The sequence below is a fragment of the Bos grunniens genome, chromosome 1 (assembly GCF_055505025.1).
Source record: "Bos grunniens cultivar Pamir isolate PY7600 chromosome 1, Bosgru_T2T1.0, whole genome shotgun sequence".
NCBI classification, from domain to species: Eukaryota; Metazoa; Chordata; class Mammalia; order Artiodactyla; family Bovidae; genus Bos; species Bos grunniens.
In genome coordinates, this window is record NC_141165.1 from 26,544,017 (window position 1) to 26,557,368 (window position 13,352).

Consider the following 13,352-nt stretch of genomic DNA (forward strand, 5'->3'; position numbering starts at 1 on the left):
CACGGAGTTACCATACGATTCAGCAATTCTACTTATGTGTATATACACTAAAGAATTAAAAGCAGAGACTCAAAAAGATATTTGTACACCCATGTTCATAAAAACATTATTCACAATAGCTAAAAGGTGGAAATAACCAGAGTGTCCATTAACGAACAGAAAACAAAATGTTATATATACATTCATATATGCACACACACACATATATATAAGTCCTTAAAAAGGAATGAAATTCTGATACATGCTAACACGAGTGAATCATGAAAACATTATGCTAAATGAAATGTCAGGCACAAAAGGACATAGATGATATGATTCCATTTATATAATGTACCTAGAATAGTCAAATTCATAGAAACAGCAAGTAGTATGGTGATTGCCAGGGCTAGGGGAAGGAAGGAATGGAAATTATTGTCTAATGGATACAACAGTCCACAGTTGGAGTGCCCTCTGCCGTCAACTGCTGGCATCACACTTTGGAAGCCAGCTGGGTTCCAGATCTCAATTTTTGAAAGGGCTTCTGGTGTGTGGGGGACAGGTCTCCCAGGGCTGGGCTGCTGACCATTGATGGTCCCAGCAGTGATTTGAGGTCAAAGGTGTACTGTTGGGTTCTCACTGTATCAATGTATATAGACAGGCATATAGTTAGAAGGACATTTTACATAAAAACCTGGTTTACTAGTTTCTTCTTGAAAAATTTGAGAATCTGGCACCAAAAAGCCTGCACTCACATATCAAGAACTGGCTGGAACTGAGGGAGAACCTCTTACCTACTCTCTAACCCATTCCCTGAAAAAGATTACTTTGAAGAAGTCTGTGCACTTAGAGAGAAACCTCTTTTCTCAGGAAAACTCTCTCCTCTATTGCAGAATGAGATGCAGGATCAGTTTAACCAGGACCCACTCTCTGAGTCTAGAAACAAACACTAGTTGGGGCGGGCTGAGACAGATTGAAAAAAAAAGTGCAACAAAATAATAAAATGTTTGTGTCCATGATATACAAAGGCCAGTTAAAAATCAATAAGAAATAGAAAAGCAATCCCATAGAAAAGTGAACAAAAGATTAGGCAAGTCATAGAATAAGAAAACATACCAGTTAAACATATGAAACTCAACTTCACCAAAAGTAAAATAACTAGATACATTTTTAAACAATCATATTGGCTAAAATTAAGTAGAATGTTGGCACTGGCCAAGGATGGGGAAATGAGAAATTTCAAACAGCCTTTTTGAAAACAATTTGACAGCACATACCAAATTTTAAAGTCTTCAAAATGTGGTAATCAGAATTACAGTACCATTTGTATGATTAAAATTAGAATCATCTTAAATGTCCACCAGTTGGGTTTTAAGTAAATAGATTATGATATATCCTACAATAAAACACTCTGCAGCCCTTATGAAGAATATATTTTGTTAATGAAAAAAGGTGTCCAAGACATATGCAGTGTTAAATTAAAAAACAACTAACATAATACTATGTATTATATGAATCCATTTATGTTTTTTAATTATACATATAAGAAATTCAGGGGTGATATTCAAAATATTTAACCATTATGCTCACACAGTCATTAGCCCTCTGGGGCAAGTCTTCACACGTTAGTTGCTGCATCATGGAGATCCTGGAGAGAAGAGTTAGGGCAGATAAGCTGATAGTGGGGGATACTGGGAAGACTATGGCCAAAACTACTTACAAATAGCATGGACATATATTCAGAGAAAAGTGAGAGACATACCAAACTTGACAGTAGTACAAGAGGGACTTTCATCTTTTATTCCATGCAATCTTATCATTTGAAATTCTAAGAATGAGTGTCAGGTTTGAAAAAAGAAAAGTTAACATGGGGGAAACACTGCTGCTGCTGCTGCTAAGTCGCTTCAGTTGTGTCCAACTCTGTGCAACCCCATAGATGGCAGCCCACCAGGCTCCCCCGTCCCTGGGATTCTCCAGCCAAGAACACTGGAATGGGTTGCCATTTCCTTCTCCACCACATGAAAGTGAAAAGTGAAAGTGAAGTTGCTCAGTCATGTCCGACCCTCAGCGACCCCATGCACTGCAGCCTTCCAGGCTCCTCCGTCCATGGGATTTTCCAGGCAAGAGCGCTGGAGTGGGGTGCCATTGCCTTAGCATGACCTAATTTCAAACTGTATCATGATGTAAACGTGTGGCATATGTTCACCAAAGGCCAGAAGGAACCCAGGGTCATCTAGAATCCACATTTCTGATGGCTCATTACTTTTTTTATTTTGCCCAGTACCCTCCTCACCACCATGTTTTCTTTCCAGCTTTATTGAGAAGTAATTGTTATTTATCACTCTATAAGTTTCAGGTATACAGCATGGTTTACATATATTGTGAAATGACAACCACAGTGGTTTCAACTAAAATCCGTCTTCTCATATAGATACAATAAAAAGAAAAAAGGAAACAATGTTTCTCCTTGTGATGCAAACTCCAGTATTTACTCTCTTAACATCTTTCCTGTGTTTTACACAGCAGTGTTAGCTGTAATCATCACGTTGTACGTTACATCTCTAGTACTTATTTTTTAATTACATACCTTTTAGTCTATGCATTTTTCCCATCGCCGCCAAGTTTTGAAATATTCTTTTCCACTAAACAAACTGCATTTATTAAGTAATACATTATTAATTTCTGCCTGACGTCTTATCAATCAAAAACATCTTGCTGCCAGGTAAAACTCTCTATAACCGTCAAATTATCAGTATTGCTACAGTGAATTCATATAATCACAGCCCAGCATAAAGAAATGTGACATTCAGCTTGACCTATTTGATCCCATCATATAAAACAGTTCATATATTTTTGAAATATTGAAAATATTTCTAATCAAACTTTTCAAAACCCTAGTGATTGGGAACATTAGTCATGCATTTGCCATGCATTCTCCAGATGCGGAAATTAGGTACAGTGTGTGACCCTGCTCCACCCTCAAACGGCTAGTGCTAGGAGACACGCCTATGGAGACATGCAGGTGAGCTGAAACCCAGCAGGGACTTTGGGGACACTGGTCAGAGGACCGCCACAGTGAGTAGCAGCAAGTCTCAAAGTCTCACTCTAGCATCAGACTGGACCTAAGAATCCAGAGCAGTTAGCTGGGAATAAACAAAGCTAGGGCAGGAGACATGACTTGTGATTATTTTTTAGCAAGACAGTCAGAGCAGTGATTCTCAAAGAGGGAAATATCAGAATGAAAGGGGATGGGTAGATGTAGTTTGAAAAGCATCATCACTTCATATCTGGAGAAAAACATAAATTTATGCTTTCCTTAAAAGCAAACTATCAAAACAATTTTCTAGAAAATCTTGATTGATGACTATTTGTGGAAGAAATATTAATTCTCATACCTCCTAGGAAGAGGAAGTAAATTTTTATGTGACTGTAGAAGGGGAAGCTGTTTTTAAAATTTGAGTGAGTGATTTGCTTTTTTAAGACAACTGGAGTAGAAAAGGGAATAGCAGGCACCCTAAGGAGCAGAGGAGACTATCCCAGAGGGGATATGGCCAGTCATTAGATTTAAGTACTGGGGACCTCCAATGGACTGAATGTGATCCCCCCAAAATTCATATGTTGAAATCCTACTACCTCAAAGTGATCATATTAGGAAGTGGGACCTTTGGGAGGTAATTGGGTCATGAGGGCAGAACACTCATGGATGGGATTAGTTCCCTTATAAAAGGGACCCCAGAGATCTCGCTTGCCTCTTTCCACCATGCGAGGATTTAACAAGAAATCTGCTATCTGCCACTTGGAAGAGGATCTTTAATAGAGCTCAGCCACACTGGCACCCTGATCTTGGGCTTCCCAGCATCCAGAACTGTGACAAATACATTTGTGTTGTTTAACCACTCCATCTATAGTACTTTGTTATTGCAGTCCAAGCTGACTTAGGACCTTGTCTGCTTGATCCAGCTGAATCTTCAGCATCTACATCAGTGCTTGGCACACAGAGAGACAGAATTAATATTACTGACTGAATGCTTTAATGAGTATCAAATTAAAGGTAGGAATCAAGCCTCTTTTTTCCCCAGCCAATTCTCTAACACAGCTGTCCTCAACCTATATGTCACCAAGGACAGATTTCATGGAAGACGATTCTTCCTTGAACCAGGGGTTGGGGGGAGGGGGATGGTTTCAGAAGATTCAAGTGTACTTCAATCTAATTCCACCAATGATTTGACAGGAGATACCTGTCCACAGCCCAGAGTTTGGGGACCCCTGCTCTATCAGATTCTGTAATTAATTTTACAGAAGTAAATTTAATGCTTTATCGGACTCTATAATTAATCTTACAGAAGTAAATTTAACATGTAGTAAAACTGTCAGCCACCTATCATAACACCCACTTTTTCTTCCTCCTTAAATGTCCCAGCCTCTCTTGCAGCTACATACTGGTCACTGAGATGTAAGGTTAAATGTTATATGATAAGTTGCAGGAAGCATTTATAAAATAAGGAAAGTGCACCTTTCATCTTTCCTTCATCCTGCTGCCTGAAACGCAGAAATGATGGGCTGGAGGCCATATGAACCATGGGCTGTGGATGCTAAGGATGGTAAGCAGAAAGATCCAAGAAGCCAGGGTCCCTGATGACTGCAGTGACCATACCCACCCTGATCTGCCTACCTTCAGACTACTTTTACATGAGAGACAAACTTCTATATTTTATATACCAATGGTCTTTGGGATTTCTATTGTAGACACAGTCCACCCATCCCAACTGACAAGCGGGGCCTGCAATTCCACCACTGCCTGCAGGGAGCAGTAAGCGGGGGCTCGCGAGAGGTTTCATCTCGCTCTGTTGCGGAGCTCAGCCTCCTTCAGCACCAGTACGGGTTTTCTCTTCCACATACCACAGGTCAGCGCTGTCAGTGCTCGGTCTTCTGAGGACCTGCTGAGGTTTCAATTTGAGGACAACATGACACTGTGTCCATGCAGATAGGAACAGTTTTCTCAGGACACGCCCCAGGAGGTCCCATGGGGAGAAAACGGTGAGGGAAAAGTGAAGTGAGGGAAGGAGGGGAGAAACTTCTTGTGAGCAACTGACTGCTGGGAGTTGAAGGTTGGTGGTGGTTGGGGGGAGTCCATCTTCAGAGGACCCAGGAAAGGAAGATCTTGACATGGAAAAGTGTAGGTTTCAGGCCCGTGGTATGTGCAATGTATACTGTGTCCAGTGTCATTCTTTAGTATGGAGTCCAGTTTTCCTTGCATTGTTTACTGAGGGGATTGCACTTGCCCAGCTGTATGTTCTTGACCCTTTGGCTATAAATAAACTGACCACATCCATGTAGGTTTATTTCTGGGCTCTCTATTCTGGTCCTCTGGCCTGTGGGTCTGTCTTTGACCTCACAATTGTTCTGGTTACTGCAGCTTCGAAATACAGTTTGAAGTCAAGGAGCAAGATACCTCCAACCTGTTCTCCTTTTTGAGGATAGCTTTGGCTATTCCTGGTCCTTTGTTGTTCCACATAAATATCAGGATTCTTTGCTCTATTTCTGAAAAAAATGCCACTGGAATTTTGGTATAAACTGCTTTCAGTGTGCACATTGCTTTGGGTAGAATGGACATTTTAACAATATTCATCCTTCATGAGCATATGATATCTTTCTGTTTCATTGTATCTTCTTCAGTTTCTTCATCAGTGTCCTAAAGTTTTCAATATGCAGGCCTTTCACATCCTTGGTTAAATTTATTCCTAGGTGTTTTGTTCTTTTTGATGCAAATTAAATAGAATTGTTTTCTTTTTCTTTCTGATGGTTCATTATTAGTGGTTAGAAATGTAGCTGATTTTTGTGTATTGATTTTGTCGCCTTACTGAATTCATTTTTTAGTTCTAATGGTTTTTTGGTGAAACAACATGGAAAATTGTGACTGTAAGTGATATGTGGATGAGCCTCTGCACTCCAGGTAAGTGGAAATCAGGTGAAAACCTGGCACTCTAGGAAGTGGCTAAATCCGCAGTGTTGCACCAACAACCCAGCATTGGCTTATTTGTTACCTGGACTCTGCTCCCTAGTCACTGATCCCTCTGGACCTTGAAGAAGGTCCCTGTAAGTCTTGGGACAGTGCTTACGGTAGAGATGTTCCACCAGTGTATTGCTTCCTCTGACCACAGCCTTCCCTTCCTGGTTCATGTGGTTCCACAGATGCAGGGCATAGGAATTGTTGAAGCTCGGTTCCGTATCCCAGACTTCATAGTAGCGCCGCCAGGCTCGAAAAGAGATGGGGTAAAATCTTTGGGGGTGTAGGAAGGAGAAGTTTAAACACTTGAGGTCACTCACCTCCTGGAAGTCTCTGAGTTTGCACCATACTCTCAAAAGCCTTGTCATCAATTCGGGACCCTGGTGGCCCCAAATATTTGGATTATAATTTTCCACAAAGTTTTCCATGCACTGCCACAGGAAAGGGTGGTGGGGGAGGAATCCAAACACCCCATTACTTGAGAACCGAGATTTCTGTGCAGCCAGAAAGTTGTCCTCAGGGATGGGTCTGATGGAGATGACATCTGTGTCCATGTAGACACCGCCGTACTTCCAGATGAAGGCCAAGCGGGATGCATCTGAGCTGATATGGAGCCAGAATCTCTCGATACTGCTGTTGATCTGCAGGAGCAGGTACAAATCAGCCCCCAGAAAGGGGAAAGGGGAGGAAGCAAGTCGACCTCCCAAAAATCTATTTGCCAAAAGCCCAATGTTGCAAATTTATCAAAATTACCTCCAACCCAAAAAAGTTGCCTTTAAGTGAAAAGTTTACAGCAGTAGTATCAATAGGAAGATTTTTAACAGCTTCTAAAGATTTCATGAAATCGTTTTTTTTATAAAAGCAGTAGAAAGATGAAACCCAGAAGGGATTTCATGAGTCGCTTTCAGCAGGATAGAAATTAACCACAAATATGAAACTGTGAAGAAAGAATTTTTTGTACATCCTAAAAATGCTGAGAACTGATAAAGGAAAAAATGAACTCTGAAACTATAGGACATATTAATATCTATGTTCTTTGAAAAGTTGGTAAAAGAATCTTAAAATCCATGCCTTCGTCCACTGATTAATTCATTTAATAACATTCATCAAAGGCCTACTTACCATTCACACAGCTCTAAGCTGCTAAGGATACAAAAGTGAACAAATAGACAAAAATCTTTACTGGCAGAATATAGACAATAAACAAATAAATACATCATATGTTGGGTTTTCATAAGGCTTGGAAAGAAAGTCAGGCAAGGGGGTTATGAAGGGGACAGGATGGAGCACTATCTTCAGTTCAGACAGAACCCTGGATGAAGCGAATGGATGAACTATGTTGGTATCTCTGAGAGGAGGGTTCTAGGTAGAGGAAACAGTAAGTGCAAGGGCCCTGGGGCAGGAACACACTCATGGTGTATAGGAACAGGAAAACCGCAGTGCAGAGTAGTGAAAAGAGAGGGATAGGAAACAAGATCAGAGAAGGGGCAGGGCAGGAGTGAGGGCGGATGCTATGCTGGGGTAGAGACCGAAATGATTTGGAAGGTTTGGAAGAAAGGAGATTTGACCTGAATTAGTCTAAAAAGGGTCACCCTGGCTATGATATGGAAAATAGATGGGGGCAGGAGCAAAGAGGCAAATTTGGAAGCTGTTGAAATAATCCAGGCAGGAGACGATGACGGTGTAGACCAGGGTGACAATAAAGGAGATGACAGAAGTAGTCAGATTCTGAGCACATGGGAACGATAAAGCTGGTCAGGATTTGCTGATGAATTGGATATGGAGCTGGAGACCGAGGAGTCAAGGACAACTGAAAAATGCTAAAATGTGAGCAGAACAGAAAATGACTTTGAAATGAATAGAAATAAACCATTATAAATTAAATATCCGTGTTCTCAAGTGGAATGCTAAGATTTTGAATACAGAAAGCAAAATAGATTTTTCTAAATTTAAACATGTTGATTAAAAGATTAAACCGTGACCCTTGGCTTTTGACAAAATAAACATTTTTTTAAAAAATTCTGCTCTAAAACCAAACAAAAGAAAGTCAGCTAAGACTGCCAAAATCCTCACCTGAACTATTAATAGCATTATATTGTATACAATTGCCAAAAATCTCATGAATAATAATAGCTAAAATTTATCAATAACTGTTATAATTTCTAATCTACACAAATCCTCAAAAATCATAGTACCTGGCTTCCCTGGTGGTCCAGTGGTTAGGAATCTGCCTGCCAGTGCAGGGGACATGGGTTTGATCCCTGGTATGGGAAGATCCCACATGTTGAGGAGTAACTAAGCCTGTGCCCATGTACCGCCACTACTGAGCCCACGCACCCTGGAGCCCGTGCTCTACAGCTAGAGAAGCCACTGCCATGATATGCTGGCACACCACAACTAGAGAGCAGCCACCTGCTTGCTGCAACTAGAGAAAGCCCAAGCACAGCAACCAAGACCCATCCCAGCCAAATATAAAAAAAAAAAAAATAAATCTTATAGTACCTATATACTACGATTATTCAAGTGAAATTATTATTCAATTTTTATTCAATATTTCAATTCAATATTTATTCAATTTATTCAATATTTATTCAATAATTCAATTATTATTCAATAATTCAAAAATTATTCAATTTTTCAAGTGAAAAATTGAAAGGAAGGAACAAGAAGTTCAATCCTTTGTCCAAGGTAAGAGAGGCAGAGGTTGGATTTTAACCCAGGCAGTCTAACTCTGGAGGCTTACTTATTTTCAGTAAAAATAACTGAAGTTGATTGTTAGTAAATTGGTGATTATTAATGAACAGACCCAGATATCAGAAGCCACACAGAACCAGGAGGAGGAAGCCTGCCTTGATGTGGACATTGGACTGACATCAAGGTAAAATAAAACTTTCCCTGGAGGTGAGCACCAGAAAGGGGAATCAGATTCTGGTTGCTCATTCCCTCCCCAAGTTCACAGTATTCATCTCTGGGCATCTTCAAGGGTTGCTGCTGCTAAGTCGCTTCAGTCGTGTCCAACTCTGTGCGACCCCATAGACAGCAGCCCACCAGGCTCCGCCATCCTTGGGATTCTCCAGGCAAGAACACTGGAGTGGGTTGCCATTTCCTTCTCCAATGCATGAAAGTGAAAGTGAAGTCACTCAGTCGTGTCCGACTCTTAGTGACCCCATGGACTGCAGCCTACCAGGCTCCACCGTCCATGGAATTTTCCAAGCAAGAGTACTGGAGTGGGGTGCCATTGCCTTCTCCTCTTCAAGGGCTACAGTTGCTCAAATCAGTGCAGTGAGTCCAGTGATCATCAGCAGGTGATGGCGCACTCAGTCATCCTTACAGCTGGCCTCCAGCTATCCTATGGTGGCTAACTGGGGCAGAAAATGCCACTGCCCAGCTCCCCCAAGATGCAAGCATGTCCCCCATCCAGGACACCCCACCCAGTCCCTAGGTGACTGAGAGAGGGTGTGGGACAGAAGTTTTCTCTTTTTTTATACAAATACTGTAGTAGATTGGATAACAGCCACTCAATGGTCCTAATTCCTGAAACCTACAATTACCTCCTTTAGAAAAAGGGTCTTTGCCGATGTGATTAACTTAAGGACCTTGAGCCGAGGAAATTAGCCTGGATTACCATGGGCCGTAAATGCCACCACAAGTGTCCTTTAAAGGGAAAGGTAAAGAGAGATTTCGCACAAAATTACAAAAGTCCTAACAACCCCAGGAGTTTCTTGATCATCTCTCAATATTACACAATCCTATATAGCTGCACCCACCTGATCTTTCATGAATTATCTATTTAAATCATTTTCTAGTTCAATATTGCCTAATTTCCCCCCCTCAGGTGCAAAAAAAGTTTAACATAGATGGGTTTAAAACTGTCAGTGAAAAATGAGTGGTCTATACACCTAGAAAAGATACAGAAACTCATTCAATTAAGAGTAGTCTCAAGACATCCTAAGAAATAAAATGAAAGTAAAAGGCAGCAGGGTAGAGATAAGCTTAAATCAAGACTCTCCTGTTTCCTTGAATTGGGACTCAACACTATAGAAAGAAGACCAGGCAAGAGTCAAAAGATCTGGGTTCTTGCTTATCTTTGATACCCTGTCTCAGCCTATTTCTGAGCCCTTATCCTCAGTGTGAAAGTGAAGTCGCTCAGTCGTTGCGACCCCATGGACTGTAGCCTACGAGTCTCCTCCATCCATGGAATTCTCCAAGCAAGAGTACTGGAGTGGATTGTTATTCCTTCTCCAGGGGATCTTCCCCACCCATCTATCCTCAGTGTACCCATCTATAAAATGAGTAGGTTGGATCCAATTTCTATGGTCCCTCCCAACACTGGGATTCTGAGGTTCTCTAAACACTTACTTGAGTGTACCACGAAAACAACGGTGTGTCTTCAAACAGGCTTTTCATATCCAAAGGGAAGAGGAAAACGTTGTCAATTGCTGAGAGGAGGGAAAGGGCTGGGGAAGTGGAGTTTGGGGGCAGCTGCATGGAATTATTGAGCCCTTTCATAAGTAACAGCACAGGCTGCTCGGGGTAAACCTTTGCAGCTGACTCCACAGCACAGGAGACCAGTGGGGTTGGCTCCATTCTCTCCGAGGTTTCTAGGAACACGATGCTGCGCCCACGACCCAGGAGAGCTTCCAGCCCCTGATGGGACTTGTAGGAAGGTAGGTAGCAGATGAGGCAGCTGGGTTTCAGGGTGAACTGGTAGAGGAAGCCACAGGCAAACAGCAGGGTGACCGACAGGGAGAACTGGAGCTTCGTCAGCATGTCCACCCCTCTCTCCTGGCCTGCTCCCTAAAATCAACACTATTCATTAAAAATTATATTCATAAAACTTGATAAGATATAGTACACAAGAAGATAATATATGAATATCACTTTCAAGCTTAGTTTTTTAATTGAAGTATAGTTGATTTATAATATCAGATTACTTTCAGGTGTACAGCACAGTGATTCAGTATTTTTATAGATTATATGCCAATAAAAATATTACGAAGTAATGACTATAATTCCCTTGCAAGACAATATATCCTTGTTGCTTATCAATTTTATATCTAGGGTAGTTCATATTTGTTAATCCCCTCCCCCGTCTCCCCCTGACCCCTTCCTTCTACTCTTCGGTCACTGCTAGTTTGTTTTCTCTCTCTTTGGGTCTGTTTTAGTGTTGCATGTGCATTCATTTATATTACTTTTTACATTCCCCATGTTAGTGATATCATACAGTATTTGTCTGATTTGTTTCACTAAGCATAATATTCTCTAGGTGCATTGACATTGCTGCAAATGGCAGAATTTCATTATTTTTATGGCTGAGTAATAATTCCATTGTGTGTATATATATATATATATCCATTCATTTATTGACCGGCACTTGGGTTGCTTCCATATCTTGCCTGCTGTAAATAGTACTGCTATGTACTTTGGGGTACATGTGTCTTTTCAAATTCATGGTTTTGTTTTCTTTGGCTATATACCAAGGAATAGAATTGCTAGATCATATGGTAATTCTGTTTTTAGTTTTTTGAGGAATCTGCATACTGTTTTCCATAGAGGCTGTACCAATTTACATTGCAACGGACCCTGCATGAGAGTTCTCTATTCTGTACCTCCTCACCAACATTTGTTATTTATAGACTTTTTGATGCTAGCCATTCTGACAGGTGTGAGGTGATATGTCTTTGTGGTTATTGTTTGCATTTCTTTAATAATAATAAGCTTTGATTTTTAAAATTCTAAATAAAATGTGATCCAATCAAATCCAGCAATGTTCAAAAGAAAGGTGCATTGATTAGGTTTTACCTGAGAAATTTAAGGATGATTTGCAATAGGAAAATAATTAATTAGTAGGAAAACTATTAATGAAATGCATTCTTTTAACAGATTAAAAAAGAAAAACTGTATGGTCATTTTAGCTCAATAGATGCTGACAACGAGATAAAATTTGATATCCATTTATGATTTTTTAAAAGCACAAGGAAACTTTCTTAAGCTGACAGTGTCTACCAGAACATATAGCAGTGATTGTGCTTAATATGAAGCATTTGAAACCTCCCCATTAAGACCAGGAATGTAGTATGGATGTCCATTATGAATGTTATTTTCCCCATCATTCTGCTAAGTCTAACCAATGCAATGAAACAAGATAAAAGAATTTCTACTATGAATATTAGAAAGGAAGAGACAAAAATATCACTAGTTGTAGAAAATATGATTGCCTACAGAGAAAATCCAAGACAACTTACCGAAAAACTAATAGAATTAAGAAGAAGCAAACTGAAGGTTAAATCACTTGCCAAGATTACACAGTTAGCAGACCCATGACTTTAACTTGGGTCTACCTGTCCCCAAAACCTAGGCTCTGAGCGGATACCTGCAGCACCTCCCTCTCCTTCAACATAAGCTCTAACTCCAGCCAACACCAGGAGAGCAGACATCTCATTCATTAGCAGTTAGTTTTTTGCTTTACATGTAACTCTTTCAAAAAATACAAATCCAATAAATCAGAGCTTACCTTCTAGCCAGAAACTTGTAGTTGGCCAATACCCGTGGCCTTAGCAGCAGCGACAAGTTTTTTCCTACTGCACTTTCTGATAAATGACCACCTAATCTTCAATTCAACAGTGCCAAGGGAAGTAAATCATTGGCAGAAGATTAATGCTAAACACCAGAACTTCCCAGGAAGCTCCTCCCTTTATTTACTAAGCTGCCCCAAACACAGAGACTTGCAGATCAAGGGGTTCACATGATTTTTCAGGTGACCCACACACTAATCCTACCTGTTGGTGGGCCTGTCAGGGTGTTACAAGGCACCAGTTTCACCTGGGGAAAACTGAATCCATAGTATAGTCTTGGAGCCAATAAAGTGTGCACCCAAGTAGTTTGGCCTCAGTCAAAATCATGGGCAGAGACTTGGGAAATTTCTTCAACACACAACCCTGTTTGTCCAAGCTCTGCAAACAAAAGGTTTTGTTAAAGGAAAAGAAAATCCCCCTTCACAAATAGGTAAGTAGTGTACAAACCCCAAGGGCTCCCCACATGGCTCAGTGGTTAAGAATCTGCCTGCCAATGCAGGAGATGCAAGAAATGAGGGTGTGATCCCTGAGCCAGAAAGATCCCCTAAAGGAGGAAATGACAACCCACTCCAGTATTCTTGCCTAAAGAATCCCAAGGACAGAGGAGCCTGGTGGGCTACAGTCCATGGGGTTGCAAGAGTCATGATGAGCAACTGAGCTCACACATGCAAACCCCAGTAGTCCAAGGCCTGGTGATGTGGAACTAGAATTGATTCCCTGATTTCAGTTATGGTGGCTTCAGGAAGGGCTTCCCTGGTGGCTCAGATGGTAAAGAATCTGCCTGCAATGCAGGA

The 13,352-nt window shown here is 40.9% G+C and overlaps 1 protein-coding gene and 1 long non-coding RNA gene across 4 annotated transcripts in view; one reads left to right on the forward strand and one right to left on the reverse strand.

Moving 5' to 3' along the window:
- Positions 1-12,781, reverse strand: A4GNT (alpha-1,4-N-acetylglucosaminyltransferase). 3 transcript variants are annotated; one of them, XM_086358362.1, is made up of 4 exons: positions 12,763-12,781; positions 12,498-12,593; positions 10,343-10,780; positions 1-6,624 (listed from the first exon to the last, which is right to left on the reverse strand). In XM_086358362.1, exons 3-4 carry the CDS (start codon positions 10,751-10,753, stop codon positions 6,010-6,012), a joined length of 1,026 nt encoding a protein of 341 aa, XP_086214488.1. In that variant the 5' UTR covers positions 10,754-10,780; positions 12,498-12,593; positions 12,763-12,781; the 3' UTR covers positions 1-6,009. The 3 variants fall into 3 exon arrangements, with proteins under 3 accessions (XP_086214488.1, XP_086214574.1, XP_086214667.1); XM_086358448.1 differs by lacking the exon at positions 12,763-12,781 and having other exon boundaries at positions 10,343-10,792; XM_086358541.1 differs by lacking the exons at positions 12,498-12,593; positions 12,763-12,781 and adding an exon at positions 12,229-12,359.
- LOC147379157 (uncharacterized) overlaps positions 10,514-13,352 on the forward strand; it is a 23,028-nt gene continuing 20,189 nt past the window's right edge. Inside the window, exon 1 of the long non-coding RNA XR_015147935.1 lies at positions 10,514-10,650. This is a non-coding gene — a long non-coding RNA (uncharacterized LOC147379157). The remainder of the gene's footprint in view (positions 10,651-13,352) is intronic.

What these genes read in the sequence shown, in the direction of transcription:
- A4GNT (XM_086358362.1), bottom strand. Translation starts at nt 10,753, where the DNA reads ATGCTGACGAAGCTCCAGTTCTCCCTGTCGGTCACCCTGCTGTTTGCC. An exon ending in TGTTTTCGTGGTACACTCAA is followed by an intron (nt 6,625 to 10,342) that starts GTAAGTGTTTAG and finishes CTGCTCCTGCAG; the next exon opens with ATCAACAGCAGTATCGAGAG.